We start from the raw sequence: 19,059 nt of genomic DNA, 5'->3' as shown, positions 1-19,059 counted from the left end.
TTGTCTTTAAAATAGTTATTTCCTAAATTTGTTTGCCTGATAACTTTTTTAAAATGATGTTGAAATACAGGAGTTGGAAAGATGTGAAGAGACTTAAGTGTGGTTTTAGTGCCTATAGGTCTTGTATTTTCATATTTTAAGTATAGTAGCTAAAGTATGGGGTGTTTTTATTTTAGTATTATTGAGTTCATATTTAACCTAAGACTATTTCGCAGAGGTATCTGTCAGCCTTGAGATAAAGAGTAATATTCTAAAATGTGTTAATGTAACACAGGCTACATTTTAAAGCTAAGTGAATGCAATTTTTTTAAAAAAGCAAGTAAAGTCTATAATATTTTCAAACCTCTTTCTCCTGAACCTTCATTTTTATTTGTTCTAGCAGTTCTGTAGTTCAGACTTAATGAGATTTTTATTGCATTACTCAATATTACTCAAATAAATACTCATCTTTAAAGGTGAGATTTCTTGAAACAATTTGTCTTATGAATTATTTTATGTAGGCAAGCTATAAACCCTGGAAATAAAACTTTAATGGAAATGGTTGTGTTTGGTTAGACTGCACTAGGCTAAGTGAAGAACACTGAAATATGGTATCTTAAGTGAAACCTTACAAAGATACCTCTTTTCTGGGCTTGCTTCTGGGGACTTTAGTAGTAATCATAATGAAAGTAAAATGAGATGATACAAGCTGACTTGCTTTAAGAACCAAAATATTAATTTTCTTGGAAAACATGAACACTGGCCCTTTAAAATCTATAGTCATAACTGGAGCCTCAGCTAAAGCTTTTGTAATCAAAAGATGCTTATCAAGAAAGTGAAAGAATTATATGAGACCAAGTAACATAACGGATAAACTAGATATTGCTTGTGTTTTTTGGCACTACGTGTGAATTGTGAATTCTGCCTGTGACCCTAAATAAATAACGTTGGCAGCCTCTCCTTAATCATTGATAGATGAAGGTTTCCCTAAGAAAAACCTTCACATACATTTTAGCTTGACACAAAGGGAAGGTTACTCCAAAGACCCTAATTGTACCCTATGCTTAGAGACAGTCATAAAACTGTGATTTCTATTTTGTCTTTCAACACCGTATTTGTTACCTTAGTAAAATAAATCATTCCATGAAAGTAGTTATGCATATTAATACCATACCATTGAAATGTATTTACAGATGCACAATAAAAATACTGGTTGTGAAAGCTATATGTATCATATATACTACTTACGCTTCCAGTTATTAAGAACTATCCCCTAAAACCAAGTGGTTTTATTTCATTCCTAGTCTCTACAATATGAAGCATTGTGTTTAAATATACATAGCTTTTCATCTGTTGTAAATGATAAAAGTTTTAATACAAGGTGGATGTAGTAACATCCCAAATATTTTTTTTTTTTTAAAAGCACTGGTCCTACCTAAAAATAAAACATCCCATACCTTGTGCAGTCTTTGTGTAAAGTTTTCATTTTAATAATTAGTTTTGGAAAGGGTGAGTTAACTGCTACAGAGCTAAAATAGGTAAATCATTAAAATAGCACTTTTACAGTAGTGGCTTGTTTGTAATTTTTTTACATATAATTGTAACAGAAGGGGTAAAATGAGGTTTTTTGAAGTATTTTTCAGATTCTTTTCTTCAAGAGGCTTTATTTTGGCTTGGTGAGCAGTGCTAGATTCAGAAATGCCATGTTGTACTGCAGATGTGGGTGCTGGCCTACTTGGAGATATTGGGTGGCTAATTTCCCCTGTTAGTGTTTTATTTTCATCATCTGTAATAATGATGAAATTTACTTACATTAATAGATTTCAAGGCTTTTCATAATGAAAAGCACTTCAAAAAGTACTTTGAAAAAACATTTATAAATGTAAAAATTTGGGCCTGTTTCTTGTGGTCTGGGGTTATGTAGGTATCTGTACATTCCTATTTCTCATGAAAAACAATGTTGGCTTACTAATTTATTAATTATTCAGACCATATAATGATTTCAGTCTCTGTTGTGATTATTGCCATCCAGTAACTAATTTCCCCAGCTTTCTTCTCTTCTGCGCCTTTTAAGTAGTTTGTCTCCATATGAACTGGCAGTAAAGTAACTTCAATAAACTAATATACTTCTCTGGCCTCAGCTAGCAATCAAGGCATGTTTTTGAGATGAATAAGAGCAATTAGTGGTTAACAAGATCGTTGACAGATATCACATACTGAAATATAAAACAGCATTAGCATAGATTATGTTAGGGGACAGTTGTCAAGCACTGAGAATTTATTGTATGATCTTAAGTATAGTGTGGTGAAATAATGCTGAAAAAATGTCACATTTCATGTCAATGGGGCAAAGATAAGCTATGGGTATGTTCAACATTGAAAAAACTTCTGGAGCCTTAAGAATGCTGTTGATTAAATCAGTGCTTTTATGAGAATAAATGCAATTTCACAAATTGCTGTCGGATAAAAGGGCGAGTTAAGTCTATACTTGCTACGTTCTGGAATTGAATTCTAACACACACTGCCTTACTTTAATCTCTTAATGTCTTTCTTACTGGATTTACAAACTGTACCTTACTGGTTTTTTTTTCCAGAAAATAATAATGCTGTAGCCGCTAGGCCCACCAGCAGGGTAGTTTGACAATATTATTAGTTTTAAAATATAAGTAACGAGTACGTTTTGGTTTATTTATTGTAATGATAAAGTGATGTAATATACCCTTTGAGACGCTAGAGGGAGCAAAGTGAAAACAAGAAGGAAACTTAAACCCTATTAACTGCTTCGTTTTGCTCAGAATGCGAAAACATGGTTTGTTATTGCTGAATTGCAGTTTAACTACGTTTGAAGCTTCTAGAAGTAACCTTCTTGGTTTTTCCTTCTCGTAAATATATTTAAAGGCTTTTTGCATGCTATAATTACTCACTTCACACTTTTGCCTTGTAAGATTATCTGCATAAAATGGGTTTCATTTTTGTTGTGTTTTTCTGAGGAAAAGTGTGGAATGCTAAATGATATTTTTAAGTGGAAAAAGATAGTGATTTTTGTAACATTTTTCCCCAGTTTTAAAATCCCTTATAATAAACATCATCACCACACCTTTACCAGTATTCTTGCACCTGTAAGACCATATAATGTAGGCAATTATGGCAGCTATATTTGTTTGTAGGAGTTCCTCACTTCTTACTTCTGTGGGACATGAGAAGCCAGGAGAAAGAAATTACCTATTTTGTCTTTCTATAGAAGCAGGATAAGGAAATATTTGGGTGTCTGGTATATAATGCATTTGATGTGGCATTAGGGTATAAAGTGATTTTTTTTTAAAAAAAAAAAAGGCTGAAAGTTCTGAACTATTAAATGAATATTTCTAAAATATCTAAGTGTTTCCTGCGTGTTCATTAAACAGAAATACAGGAAATAAAGATATCTCATTTTTCTGGATTTCCACTATGGTTCCATGGATTTTCTTGAATATAAATATTTTACAGTTAGCTGAATAGAGGATTACAACTTTTAAAATGTGGCTACAGAGCTCACACAGATTACATGCAATCATTGAGTGTCCCAGGAATGGAGAATTTTGGAAAGCATTAAGAAAAGACACAATAAATTTGTAGCATATGTAACTAATTGTAGACTCATAAGATTACCAGGGCTGAATGGGTTAGAAAACATTATGCTAAAACAGAGTAGTCAAACTAAGACTGGTAGTCTGTTTGCTTAGAAACATATTTTTAATTTAAGAGCGGAGATGAAAGAATTACTGAGCCTTATCTACTTTCTTGATTGGGGTGTTATTCTACCACCTTTTTTGTCAGTGGAATTGCTCTACATGCACCAAGAAAGCCAGCTATGTCTAAGCACTCCACTAAATCACAAATTCAGAGGTATGTGTACAAACATACATGAAATAATGAAAAATTACATCTGTTTGAGATTTGTGGTTAGGAAGATAAACAGGCCAAAGTAACAGATCTGGTGCATAAGATGAATAAAATTCAATGTTCTGAAGGAAAAACCAAGGTACAGTTTTATGGCAATTTTTTTTTTTTTTAAAAGTACTAGATACGTTTACTCTTCAGGTGTGTATGTAAATCAAAAAGAGGACAAAATATTTTGTGTGGTGTCAAAGTTTTCATGTGTACTACGAAATCCAATTCTGTATTTTAGGGTGGTTTTTTTGTAAAGTCAAATGCTTACTGTGCTGTATTTTAAGAGATAAATAAGATCTGAAAATATCTGAATTTCATTTGGCAGTGAGACAGCATTACTGTTTTCCAGAGTAAATCAGTCTCGAGCCACTAGGTGTCTCTAAATGCAAAATAAAAGTAGTCAAGAAGGCAGCTAAGGCTACATAAGAACACATTGAGCAGAGGTGCAAGAGACTGGAAAACGTGTCCTTTCATAGGGAGCAAACCTGCCTTTTTAACAATCAGTTTCTGAGTGGAAATGTATGATTTAGCCTCTGATGAGCTAAGTTTCTTTTGAAACTTATTTCTCTTCAATTATAATGAGTGCAGTTTAATTTTTGTGTGGCAGCAAGCAATTCTAAAGAAATCGTATCAATGAGCAGAGCTACTAACAATGGAATAAAAAGTGTAGAAAATCTTGGTTAACTTAAAATAGATTCTAAAAAGAAAACACATTTTTCTTAGAGATCTGTATTACTTTGTGTTGTTTAAGGTAGCTTTTCCTGATCGGTCTTGCTATACCAAGGTGGCATGCTTTCTGGGGCGTGTGACTTCAGTGGTCCAAATGACTCCACCACTGAAGAGGCTGAGGTCACAGTAAGGGCAGAATTGGACCCAGACTTAAGGACCATAATCAGAAGTATGTGATCCTTGTCCCAGTGTAGTGGTACAGTGACTGGTTTGTACATATTCATTTTCTATTTATGTAAAATAGTAAAAATATTTCTCTTTTTTTTATAGCATGCTTAATGAGAAATCCCAAGGCACTGTGCAGATGTTAATCCCAACACTATTTTCATGAGAAAGGTAAGGGATAGTTTTTTTCAATCTTTACGAAGTTGGAGTCAAGGAAGAAGAGATGTGAAGTGATATGCAAAATTTGTACACAAAAACCTTAAGGTTAATCTGGATTGAATAATCTATTTTTTCTAAAGCTTAGGACCAAATAAAACAAAAGATAGTTTTCTCATTGTTATGGTTTTAGCTGGGATAGAGTTGATTTTCTTCACTGTAGTTGGTACAGTGAAGAAAATCAACTCTATCCCAGCTAAAACCATGATACTCATTGACTCCAGGCATTCAGTTAGTCAAAACTTAAAAATTTGTGGCACTTACTTGTAGTTTAAATACCACTTTCCAGTAATAGAATAAGTCTATTTTTAGTATAGTAACCTATTAGGTTCTGTGATTATCACAAATATGACAGGTGGAACATGAATCTATGACAAGTTGTTGCATTTTTCTTTGTGATTAAACTTCAGGATTTCTTTATTGCTGTGGCTTGACTTTTTGTTATTAATCTCCAAAACTGTAGGGAGCAGATATTTCATTAAAATTTGGATCTATACATTTGGTGGTTAATAACACACAATACTTTTTTGAAGGAAAGTCCGTCCTTTCTTTTTCCTGTTGGAAACAGGTAAATGGAGTACATTGAACTCATTTATCAAGGTGATTCTTGTGAAGTCCAGGACACGCCACCCATTATCCCTAGCCATAGTTGTGGCTATCTTTTGGAAGCAAGGACAAAACTGATCTAATTCAATATTGCTTCAATATTGCTCATAGTTTCTCAGGGTTAGAAATCAGCTGTTTGACTTTCGCTTATCTGGTCACTTTGATGTATCTCTTGATAGCATATTTTGTTAGTTGATTAGTTCTATCTTTTATCACTTACGGAGTCTACTGAAAGTTATAGTGTACACATGGGGATGCAGAATCTGTATTTCTGAAAGGTAGAAATGAACTGGCTGAAAAACTGGCAGGGTTTTTTGCTTGCTTTCCTGGTTAAATTCCTTCTCATTCATTTCAGTTTTCTGTGTTGTGATCACGATAACGATAATACAGCTGTTTATCTTTGAATTTGATCTGAAGAGTGTGTAAATTTTTTTCCATAATAGACAAAAATCTTCTCTTCCCACTAGCTCTCATTTTAAGCCAATGATTGACTTCAAGGGAAAGACAGAAAAACTATTTTATCTCCTAGTCTTCTGAGGTGGCTGGCATATTTCTTCATGTGCTAGTGTAAGGAGATACTAATGAATGCTGAGCAGCTGAAAATTTCACTCCCTATATTAATTTGCCAAGGAGCAAATTACCTCTCCTCTCAAAGGGAGAATTTCAGAAGAAATACAGTTAGAACGTTGGGGTTCCAAGGTATATTTGCAGTAACAGTTGAAAACTTGGTGGGGGGGGAATAAGACAAATTATTTTTTAATATTCCCTTCTATAGCAAAGATATTTTTAAAAAGCAATAGGCTGTGGTTTCATTTTCCTGTGAAAGGTGAGAGGTTATCTTCCACGTTCTTGGAATCAGTATTTGAATGTGCTCTGTTCTTCGTTTTCCTTACACAACATACTATATTAAAATCTGAGTTCATGACCATGGTTGTTGCATTGCAAGTATCCTGTAGAGGAAGAACTTCCTGAGAAGAAAAATATGTAGTTTTAATACCAGGTATGTAAATCATCAGACTGAAATTTCCTTGTTTTTGATGAATTAACTGAAAGATGCTGGCAGACTTCAATTTGCTAATATGTGCTATATAAATTCATATAAAAAAAGGTAAGTTAAAAAAAGGCAGATTCTCACTTTAAAAAAAAGTTAAGCTCACAAATGAAAAGAATAATATCCTCCTTATCAGTTGAGATTTTGAATTGAAAAATAATTGCATATATCTTTTGGAAGCAGATCACTCAACAGTGTCAGGTATCAGGTGACACATCCTTCATAATAGCATTGTGCAGAGGTACTCTGGTCTGTTGAATAGAGCAGAGTGAAAGTATAGATGGTTTTGATACAGCTTAGATAAAAATGCAATGTAAACAATTCCTTTTGTTTCTTTTTTCAATGTCTTTCTAAATTCTTGATTCTGCCTATAGATCTGCAATGTTGGGACCTCCTAACTGAAGTCAACCTATAGGACTGAAAAGTAATGTCAGGTATTAAGTAAGAAATATGCAAAAGAGGGCATTAGGGAAGGCACAGCTAAGCAATAGGGTAGTTACTTGAGGTACTGAAACTCTCAGTTTGTGAAATATGCATGTTGTACTTCAGCTTCTACTCTTATGCCCTTTAGCTAAACACTGTTTTGACACCTTGTTCCAGCTCCAGTGCTTTTCATTATTCTTTTGTTAAACATATAAATTATTTTACCAATTGAGAGAGCATTTGCACATGCCTGGTTCTCAGTCCACAGTGGCCTTCTGCCTATGTTCAAGTATCCTTTGCGTATTTCCTACCACAAAGTCACAACATTTTTCCTGGTCGCATATGTAAGAAAGTCATGACATCAGGCGTGATGTTCCTGTGTAAATGAACCACAATGATTGCTGTTGCTGCTGAAACTCAAAGATTCAAGGAGAAAATCAGTGTTTCACATGAAGGGCCCTGATATCTGAGCAGGTGAGTGGAAAAAATGGAAGAGGCAAGTTTGCACAGTTTCAGAAGGATACAGAGTTGCAGCTGTGTAACTTTGGCTTATGCTAAGGTTTACTGTGGACTCTATTTACTCAACCTTAAGTCAGCAGTGATTACATTTTTGTTCCAAGTAAATATTTTTTCATTTGACCCAAATGCACACTTAGGATCAGATTCTTAGATGGTGTGTATCAGACCAGCTCTATTGACTTCAGTGGAACTCCATTGCTTGCATAAGGTGGAAACTGGGCTCAAAGACTATCAGACTGCTGTGGGAAACTTGATCAGAATACCTAGAATTCAGAAGAGAGACGCAAATATATTAATCTAAAATACAAGACCAAAAAGTAATATGTTAACTTCATATTATGACATAGTAGCATGATCCTAAACCAACATAAGTATTAGATGCTTCTATGGGGGGGAGGGAGAGAATCTAATATTAGTGTTGTTACAGTGACTAGACTTTCATGAACTCCTGCACTGGATTTTCTTCAGTGTCACACTTAGATTATTTTTTTTTTTAACCTTGTGGGCTATCACAGAATCATAACGAAGGAACCATTCAAAACCATCTTGTCCAATATCCCTGCTTAAAAATAGGATCAGAAAGAGCACGTTGCCTAGGATTGTGTCTAGTCCTTGGAGATACTCCAAAACTGACAAAGACTCTATATCCTCTCTGGACAACCTATTTCAGTGTTAAACTACCCTCACAGAAAGTTGAGGAAATGAGGGTGAGGAAACACTTGTAATATTTCTCCTTTCCTCTTCCACCTTGAAGTGTGTGTAGAGGGAGAAAGAATTTGTCATTGGTGTTTCACTGTGCCGTCGGTTGGTTGGCATTCTTCCATGTGAAACATGGGAGGAGCATACAGGAAAAGTGAAACACACTTGTGCTGGGGAAACAGGAGGAAAAGAGTAATTTAGTCTTATAGTCAAACTAATTTTTTCCCATTTGTGGAAAAAAGCTTACTTTCAATTTATGTTCTTTAAAATATTTTTCTACTAGAATGGAACTTCTCTCTGTAAAAGGTAGGTTTTACTTATACAAGCTCCTTCACCAATGTGACGCATTTAGTAGGTGAAGCTAGACAAGTGGGAAGGGAACTGGAAAACAATTATAAGCTTTTGGGAACCTCTGTGGTGTAAAGTTGTGGACACAATGTTTTGTTTTATTGGCAGTTACTGGGTCCTAAGTATAGCAGTGAAATATATGATATACGTAAGTACATTCTTTAGAGCAGGTTAAATTTTTGTAGGACTGCAGTGATGTTTCATTCAGATTGAACTGAACTGTCTTACATGCATTGATATGTCAGGAAAACCTAAAGAATATTTAATCATATTTTTTAAAAGTCTAATTCAATGAAATTCAGTACTCAGACAATTAACACAAAATGATGAACAGGTTAGATTTTCATAATTCTGATGACCATCTGAATCAAAATCCTATTGGCTTCAGGGCATTTTTCATTAACTGAAGTGATAGCATAGTGTGGAACTTAAGGCTGGTGAACAAAGTCAGGATTTGAAATGTTCACTTTTTAATAGGTAAGGTGTTCATTGCAGTATGTCTCTTGTAATAGGCAGAGTAAATACAATATAATAAAGGATTCTTTGTAAGATGATAGAAGATACTTTATATGAATTCTGTGAGCCTTCTATGACCATTGTTGAGATGAATTTTGAACTAGCATTATGAGGTGATGGTTAGTATACTACTCTCCCTGGTCACCTGGTCTCCATTCTGACCTTTGTGTTTTATCCATGTATTTACAAAGTTTCTGTAAGCTTCAAAGACTTTCCACGTGTTTTCTTTCCCAAAGAAATTTGAGTAATCATATTACCTTACTACAATGCTTACATTTTTTAAGGGTACTTGTTTTCATTTTTGATTGAGGGCTTTTATACCACAGAAATCACTTAGATTTTTTTCATGAAATTTAATGACAAACATTGTTAAAGTATTATCTGAATATAATTTTTTTTTTAAAAGTGAAAAAAGGAAGGTTGGATAAAGCAGCTGGTAAGTCTGATTTCCCTTTTGATTTCTGCTTTACAGTTTTATTTCTTGGGCATGCATGTGTGTATCACACTAAAGAATCATTTAAGCCTGGGGTTACTTGCATGTATTTTATCAACAATTCCATACAAAACAAATGAGAAAAGAATTTCAAAATATACATACAGTTAAAGATCAAATTAACAAACACGATTGTCACCTCAGACAGTCTGTGATTTTCAGTTATTAATTGTTAATATCTCTCAAAGTAGTGGTATTTAAAGGATATTTCCACTAAAAAGAATTTTTACATAATTTGATTACCTAAATGGATCATCAGTCAAGATAAACTATTATTTTTATACACAGAGTGTGCAGGATTTTATCTTCACCAGAGCAGGGAAGAGATGGTGTCTGAATTTTCCCAGTGAGGAAATACAGATGGGAGATATTGACGGACAGTTACAGAGGTCAGGTATAGGCCTTAGGCAATAAACATGAGCAAAATCAGGCTCCCTGGGACTCTACGTCTGCCTCCAGGACCAGGGTTTAGCCAGAGTGGAAAAGGAAGTCCAAATTCAACCAGAGATTTCTCACACATAGGTAGACTCTAAATGTAAGGCCTTCAAGATCTTTGTAATTACTAGTTCTCGGGAGAAGCTGCTATACAGCCGAATCAATGCAGCAAAATTTGCTGGTAGATATCTGGCTAATACATTTGGGCAACCTCTGCAAATCATTTAAAGCTATCTGGATTAGAGAAAGGTAACCTGAACTAGCACAGGTTAAGCTGCTTTCTGGGAACATGATTCTTCTGTCTGTGAAGTAGCCATTCTTCACAGTAGGCTGTCATGTATGTGTATGAAGTATAGACTGAAGAATCATCTATCTTTCACTGAAATCCTAATGTAATTAGAAGAATGTTCTGCAGGGCTCAGCAAATCCTGTATTCGTATTAAACGAGGTAAGTTTTAGTTTCAGGGGAGGTCGGTGGTTGTATTTTTGATTTAAGTTGACATAGATGTGGAGGCTCAAAATGGCTGGAGTTAAACATTGTAGACGGCTATTTTTCAGCCAAGTGATTTAATTTATTCTCACAAATAAGTCACTAGACTTCTAAATCTATATTGACTTTGTAAAGTTTTTTCATTGTAAAAACAAAGACATGTTTGAGAAGATTAGTGCACTGAATTATAGAAATAAATAGATAACATTGATCACTGATTTTGTTTATTGAAAAACATAGCTCCCATTACATAACATCCTTTAGTCCTGTTGTCAAACATTATCATCAGTCCTGATAGATAAGATCTACACACAGGGTGTACAGTGCTAACTCTTTGCCTTTGCAATTTTTGTTACCTACAGTGTAGTTTGGTATACAGTAACCTGTTGTAGACAGTGACAGCTTCCTTCCAACTCAGACTAGTTGACTGACCTGTGGTAATACAGAGAGCTCAAAAATGGCTTCTGTTCTTGGCTACATCTCATATGTTTATTTTGGCAGTCGTTCAATTTAAAAAAAGTCGTCTTTTTAACCATATATCAATGTTGATCCTTATCTAGGATGCTGGAGACTAATGAAGGATGTGTTACATGCAGGCAAGCTGAGAAGCTTTTCTGAACATCATCATATGAACAACATGTTCATCGAGATGATGTAATATGCCTTTTGCTGACTTAGATTCTTGTGTGAGGCCCTAAAGGGTAGAGTTCTTTTGCTTTCTTCACAGTGGTATTTTCAAGCACTTTGAATTTTCAAAAATATTTTCTTTTTGCTGATTAGGTCCAAGTTTATGATTATTCATACTGTATGTTTACAAAGACATTGAAAAAAATATTCGGGTTCATTTGGGATTGCATCTGAAACCCATTTTGCTGCTGCGGAATTGGATTAACACACGAAGACAAGACTGAATTACATGTTATAAGTCTGTGGCCTTGCTTTAATTGCACATAAAGGCCCATTAGCCAGCCACCAGTATTATACCAACCGAAAGACAAAGAAAATGCTAATTTGCAGAAATGGAGTGTGCACTAGTTTCATGCAAGGTCTGTCAGGCAGATTGATAAATAATCTGAGAAGCCATGCATGGAAGCTGATCCTTAAAATACTCGCTTGCATTCAGGATTATGATCTCTCCTGCCTCTGATGGGCAGGGATTTTCCTGTCATAATCCTGGTAGAATGAATATGAATTTCCTTGTTCAAACCCACATATTTGAACCACATCTCTGAATGTTTTGGATGGAGTAAGAGTTAACCACCTACTACCATTGGGTTGGATGTTTCCAGCTTCTAGGAAGAAATAAAGTGGGGTTTAATGTACTGGTTATTTCTTTTTCAGATGCATTCAAAACCTATGTTGTTTTGAAAGTCCAAAATTTAAAAAGCACTACAATAGACAGGAGGGGAAGTGAACCTTGCTGGGAACAAGACTTCATGTTGTAACGGGTAATTCTTACCAATTGGTTTTGTTGGATAGTTTGGAGCAATTAATAACATCTGAGGCCATGTGCAGTCTGCAAAAGCAATGAAAAAGTATCCAGCTCAGAGAAAAGATGCTAGTTCTAGGGAACAGAAAAAAAGTTAATTTTGCAAGCCACATTGCTGATCGAGGTCATCAGTCAACAAGGGGAAGAAAATTTGTTTCCAGTATCTTTAATTATGTGTAATGTTTTAGGAATACAGGAATGAGAAGGAAGAGAACTCAAATTGATCCTCATGCACTTGATTTTTTTGTTTTACTCCATTTCCTTTCTGTATGACTCATGTTTTATACATTTATTTATTTAGTTAACTCCCAATTTAGGTAGTTTCTTTATTATTGACCTGTACCAATTTCTCACTTATCTCTGCAGAGCTTTGTTTGTTTCACTAAACTCTCCATCTTGTTATTCGGTTTTTGTTCTTCTCTTTTCTCTAGAGCCTCACTGGTCAGAAGGGTCCAAATACTTATATTCCTGAGGCTTTAGTTATTTTATTTTTATGAAAAATGTCCTTTTTATGTTGTTTTTTTCTAAATCCAAGTATTTTAATATTTTGTCAGAAGAACGAGTTGTTTTGAATAACTTTTCCATACTTTCTGCTTATCAAAACCTATAAGTATCTTTTGACAGGCTCTACATATGCTGAAACTGACATATTGGTTGAAATAAGCCCCCCAAATTTGATTTTATTCTAGATGAAAATCAGCATTTCTAAAATCATCTTCATTTTTTTCTTCACAGATATTTGACATTAATTTTATTTCACAGTACTCTTAACCTCACTTAAGGGCTCCATCTTCATCACAAATTTTTCCTACAATTATTAATTGAATTTGGATTTTTTGTTTTTTGGGTGACGTACAACTCATTTCTTAGACAACTGTAGCAGACTACTAGCTTGCTTAACTGACTGAGTGACTGAGGAGCCCGTTGTGTTAAGCGAACATACATACCTTCTTTACATGTCATTTTATGTCTAGATGTAATAACATATCAAAGTCATTGTCAAAAATTCTGACTTCTGACCATATAAAAATAATCCTAATCTGGGGCTAATTCGTCCCCCACTCCCTGTCATCATGCTTCTCTAGCACACTGTTCAGAGCCACAGCCTAAATCATCCAAACAGGATCTGTCTTTGAAAATGCTAAGGAAAATTAATACCAATACCTAGCCTTTATAATATCATTCTTATACTGCAGCTTCGACTTGTAGAAAAGATTGTCATGTTTTAGTGTAGAGGAATCATTTCTGTATGATAATACTGTGTTAACATGGTTTTTTTGGCACTTACTGATCCAGACATACTAGTTCTTTAAAACATTGGACATGAATTGGATGACTAGGTCATAGTATGTTGGGAAGTAGATCAATTAGATCTCAGCATTTGCCCTGTTACCTTTAGTGCAGGAGGCAATTAAAGTATATTTTAAAGTGGGTGCATGTAACCTATCTTCTAATTTTTCCTGAGGAATGTGTTAAAATGCATTTGCTTTTCTGTTCTATAAATGCTTTGCTTTTAATCATACTTTATGTAAGTGTTATATCTCATCAATGAGAATGAGCAATTTATTGGGATTATTTTCTTAGCTTGCAATTTAATTGTTACCAGAGAACCCTGAACCACTACTCTAGCAAATATGAGGTCGCTGTAGCTTCATCTACTGACTACTCAACTATACAACACAGCAGACTTTTAAAGGGCATTGTAACTAAGCATCTACAAATACATTTATACAGACTTTGTAAAGTCATACTGTAGTTCATTTTCCCAAGGGCTGTCTCTCCATCTCTGCCTGTAAAAATCATATTCTGTTACAGGCATTACCAGCTTGCATTTTTAAAAATTACATATCGTTTAAGCACTCAATATGCAGTTTCACTGTTAAGTTATCAGTGCAACAGTTTTAAAGTTGAGGTCCAAAAATACCAGAAGATAAGAATTTACCTTCTGCTTTCTATAACATATTCATAAAGGGAGAAGCTGAACAAAACAAAAATTTGTTGTATCTATTCAACTGTAGGAGTACAGTGAAAAATTAGATGTTTAGGCAATCAACACAATGTTTTTTAAGAGCAATGTGGTGAGGTCAATACCCACTTCTGGGGTGGCACCCTTCGCCCTTTTCAGTTTTCACTTGTTCTTTTCCTGGTAACTTTAAGTACACAGTAATTCACTGTGGTACACCATACAAATCGGTTGAAGATTAGTTTTAGTACTTAAAACTAATTTGGCAAAATGGAAATGACATACAATCAGTCACAGCAGAGACACTAATACCTACTTTATTATATTGTTCATACCTACAGAACTGGTCTGTAACTGCTTATAGTAATATATGAAGGAATGCCAGACATTCCATGAGGAAATTACTTCTCTTCATTTTAGTTCAATGTCATGGGTAAGTCATATGGCCTGGCAAAATTTTATTTTAAATTCTTGCAAAATAAAGTGTTGGTACTCTTTTGGTCAAAACCAGCTGGTAATAAAATGCATACGTCCTATAAGCAGAGCTAAAATAGAGCCTGGATCTGCAGATCTTGAAGTTTGAGAGCTGTTTTTCCGTTGTGTATTTGTTGTGTAGTGCAAGGTCTCCATTCTAATGAAGGAAACAAGCTCTAAACATTTTTTACACCTGGTCTCCTTTACAATGAAAACAGGAAACGGTCTGGCACTTCCATCTAGATTTTTGTGAAGGAAGATGGAATATTTCCCGTACCATTATAAGTCATTCTTAGCTGTTGGTCCATGTTGATTGACAGCATGTGCCATCATAGCTGACATTGCCTGATATTAGTTTAATTGAAAATGGTCCTCTGAGTTTTATGTTTAAAAGACTGATTGTTTATGTTGATCCCAGTTTTACATAAAAGAACTTGCCTGACAAAAGGATAGTTATATTATACTACTCCTGCAACTAACAAGTTAGCTACAATGGAACCTGAGATTGCAGGTTCTTCAGGGCTGTCCTGAGGAGACCAGTGTCCCGAGGAGGCAACTGAGGAATTCTGTACGCAGAAGCTGCTCAGAAGAAGCTAAAGCTGAACTAAAGGCATTTCCTGGTCCTGGTTTCTTCTTGGGTTATATCCAATAAGGCTACATCTTGTAGTAAAATAAAGCTACTGGTAACTGGGACTTCTGTGCACTGTTTCCAGCAGAATTGTTCTTATTGGTTTGTAAGGACAATCCTGAACAGTAAGAATTGAGACTTGTCTTGTCCAGTCTAACCTTTGTATTGTGCCTGCTATCTTGCATTTTACAAGTATACTGAAAACACCTCTGTATCTGCTGTAAGTCACTAACTCAAGTTGTTATGACAGATTACTGAGCAGTTGAGACCGTGTTTTCAGTTTAATGGTTTGTGTATTCATTGTTTTTAGTGAAATCTGTGCTGGTGGGAAGGGCTTCATTATAGAGCTGTGGAAGAAAGGCTTGCTCTGGGATAGCATTTTAGGAGTTTTATGGATTTCCCTTGTGTTGCTGTACGCTTCTATGGGAGAACTTATCTTGGGCCGCATCTCCGGGACACAGGGCTCTACCCACCCTGGGGACAGTGATGCACAGACATCAATATGATGGATACAAAATGTCCATTTATTTAGCTGCGTCACACGCTTATATAGCTCTTGCGCTTCCTGTTCCTGCCACTCCTATGGGGAGGAGTCTATCTTTCCGTCATATCCCGTGATCTTCCGGTCGCCGATCCCTGTCTATTCCCCTATACCCTTGCAACTGTGGAACATGCAACAGATGTAAGTTGGCTTTCTGTGGAAATATAAAACACTGGGTAAAATCCAACTAATTTCTCATTCTTAGCCTCCCCAAATACTGTAATGACATTTATGATCAATGTATATTTCTATCTCATTTGCTTTGGTATGTAATATTGAGGCATAAAGCACACGTGACTCTCAAAGTGACAACTGATAGGCGTTAGCCATTTAGCCTGGAGAAATGGCTCACATACTGAGTCAGATATAATTCAGTAACTGGGTTAGAGTTCATCTGCACTCACAAATTATTAGGGAGGCAGGGACAGTTTGATTTTATGCAATTAGAGTGAGGGAATTTCAAAGGGATGTTCCTGACCTGGGTCTTCAGTGTGTGACTTTGGGTAAATCGCTGTTAAAATGGGCAAAATACTGTTGTTCTGTATATCAAGGAAATTGGCTGTTGTCTCAAAAAGGAGAATGGAAATTTGCCCTGTGGTACTGTGGAAGAAATTAATAGTACAATGACAGCATAGAGAAGGATGAGTGGAGAAAGTGAGTCAATCCCAGGAGTTATCATGTATCCAGCATAGTCATAGTTAACCACCAGCAATCTTGTTCTCAGTAGGCTAGAAAATAAAGGAAGCAGGTTTCTGGGAGTGTGGAAATACTGAGGCAGTCTGCAAGTACTGCAAATTGTCTGAAGTTGGAACCTTATTCTAATGCTTCATAATTCTTCCATTCATAAATATGCTTTCCTAGACATAGTCTATGGAGTCTATTTTTAATAAAATAACTCTGAATTAGAGAAGATTAATATTTGGAAAAAAGTTTTTCCTTCCTTAAATTTTCTAAAATATAAAAAGGGTAATTGTTGATGATGTAAAGGAGAAAGAATCAAACACTTCTTTATACAGCATCTCCCATCATTCTCTATAGCCATTTCTTTACAGGAATTAATAAATACTCATATATATTGAATCGGCATTTCAATGATTCTACTCAGAGAATGGAAGCAGAGGAAGAAAGTAATTCCTGCTTAAATTAGAAGCTGCTGTGCCAAGGGCCATTTCAGGCCCCGAGGCAAGTTGTTTTTCTCTGCAACCCTAGCTGTTGTTGAGTCACAATTTGCTGACACAGTGGTTGTGGCTTCACAGTAAATACTGAAATTCTAAACAGAGATTATAGAATCATAGATTTGTTAAGGTTGGAAAAGACCTCTAGGATCATCAAGTCCAACCACCAACCCAACACCACCATGCCTCCTAAACCATGTCCCCGAGTGCCATGTTTACATATTTTTTTGAACACCTCCAGGAATGGTGACTCCACCACCTCGCTAGGCAGCCTGTTCCAATGTCTGACCACTCCTTCAGTAAAGAAATTTTTCCCAATATCCAATCTAAACCTCCCCTGATGCAACTTGAGGCCATTCCCTCTTGTCCTATCACTAGTTACTTGGGAAGATGCAAAAGAAGAGACTTTTTCTTAATCTTTTCAGACCCTCTAAGCCTTCACTTATACTTGGGCCACTGTGGAACTTTCCTAGTTATTTATCCTGCTCCTCTTAAACCTGCAGCTCTGCTCTGGGCTTTATAACTCAGTAATAACCTATAAGGAAGTGTTACTTCAGAAGCTCTTTTTTGCCTTGGTTATTATATATATAGATGCTTCAGTTTTGCTAGAATGTACTTGTTTGGCACCAGTTCAAAGAGGAACTGGAAAATCTCAGTTCATAAGAGTAATTTTCAATATTCATGTTTCTTGCATCTTAATCATCTAGCCATCTTAATGTGTATTTATCTATACTGTAGAGCAAATGCTTTATTCTTTGGAATTCCATGCTTGTGAGAGAACTTGATGAAGTTGTAATTACTACTTAATTAATAAAAAGTTGGAAGAGTCTAGAATGGATGCGAAGCCTATTGGTGTCATAAAGAAAATCCTGTTGACCTAGGGGAGCCTTCATTCAGGAAAAGGTGGATAATGCTATAAATCCTACCCAGGTAACTCTCAGAACGTTTTTTTCCTAGGAAGGTCCAGGTTCCTGGTGGACGCTGCATTCTGAAGTAATAAAAAATGGGAGTGACGTTCAAGGCACAAAAACACCGACTTCACATGAGATCTTACTGGATGTCTACTTTGCAGTACCATTTGGTGAGTTACAGATTGAGGTCTGGCTCCAGTTTTCCAAACATTCTATTCCACTTTAAGTTCCTGAAATACAGTGACAAATAGTATTTTTTCCTGAAGAATCTCTAGTGATGAATAAGTGTTTAAGCATTTGTATAATTGATACTGATAAGTAATAGAATCACTGAGAGCCACATCCCATGAGGAGCTGGATGAACTATTTCACTGGTTAATGTTCATCCACATGTGGACTGTACTTCCTTAAGGCTCAATCTTCTAGACCCTCTGTGTTATAGTTCTGTATCATGTCAGCTTTGGCCAGCTGTTTGCACAATGTAAGTTTTACTAAAATCTAGGGCTTCACAGCATTTTTATCTTGTTAGGAAAGGTTGTCTGCTTTTATGAATAGCACATATGAAGATGGAAACTGCATGTGTGTGTATGAAAACAATGTATATGAAGCTAGAAATGGAAACTGAACATCAAATAATGTATTGCTTCACATTATTTCCAGATATAATAGATTGACATTACCAAAATTATAAATCCATCTATATGACATGGTCCAATATGCCAAATAAGATCATAAAGATAAATTAGCTGTATATTTTACTCTTCAGTAATGAACTATGGCTAAAAGGACTAATCCTAAAATTTATACGAGATTAAAAGTAAAAAACCTTGGAGAAATGTGAATAAGAAATATTTCTCTTTTTGAAAGGTAGGAATAGAAGTCATATCGAAAATATGTTCTTCAGCTGTTTAATATTCTTTTTGAAAGGCATTGTCCAAAACTGAACTTGGCAACACATCTAATGCTGATTAGAGCAGACTGTTATTTCTGATGTTTCTGGGTGTAGTCTGCATGATTACGTTCCTGTTAACACACGTGTTACTCTGTGAAAATGAATACGTTCTATTAAGTCTGGACTGTTGTATATTCTTATGAGTCACAACAGGGCCTACTACTTTATTTTTTAACAAAAACTACTCTTTATTTAGTACTTCTTAGCTGATAAAACATTTTAAAAGATAACCTAAGCCTAGTCATTTTCTGGGTTTTGTTTGGTATTTTTTCCCCAGCAGCCACAAGCAATTTTCAGTTGTCTGAGTAAAATTCATATGGAAGAACT

The 19,059-nt window shown here is 35.3% G+C and overlaps 1 protein-coding gene across 2 annotated transcripts in view; it reads left to right on the top strand.

The window, feature by feature from the left end:
* Window positions 1–8,457: 8,457 nt before the first annotated feature.
* Window positions 8,458–19,059, top strand: part of UNC13C (unc-13 homolog C) — a 244,132-nt gene continuing 233,530 nt past the window's right edge. The window contains exons 1-5 of one of the 2 annotated variants that reach the window (XM_075100328.1): window positions 8,458–8,623; window positions 11,941–12,040; window positions 15,464–15,558; window positions 15,813–15,835; window positions 17,827–17,950. In XM_075100328.1, coding sequence (XP_074956429.1) covers window positions 8,602–8,623; window positions 11,941–12,040; window positions 15,464–15,558; window positions 15,813–15,835; window positions 17,827–17,950 — 364 coding nt within the window. In that variant the 5' untranslated portion in view covers window positions 8,458–8,601. Of the gene's footprint in view, window positions 8,624–9,580; window positions 9,618–11,940; window positions 12,041–15,463; window positions 15,559–15,812; window positions 15,836–17,826; window positions 17,951–19,059 lie in introns of those variants that run through there. The other variant, XM_075100329.1, reaches the window with a different exon arrangement.

This window comes from Phalacrocorax aristotelis, chromosome 7 (assembly GCF_949628215.1).
Source record: "Phalacrocorax aristotelis chromosome 7, bGulAri2.1, whole genome shotgun sequence".
Classification (NCBI taxonomy): domain Eukaryota; kingdom Metazoa; phylum Chordata; class Aves; order Suliformes; family Phalacrocoracidae; genus Phalacrocorax; species Phalacrocorax aristotelis.
Note: the sequence above shows the minus strand (reverse complement) of the source record. Positions and strands in the feature narration are given on the sequence as shown.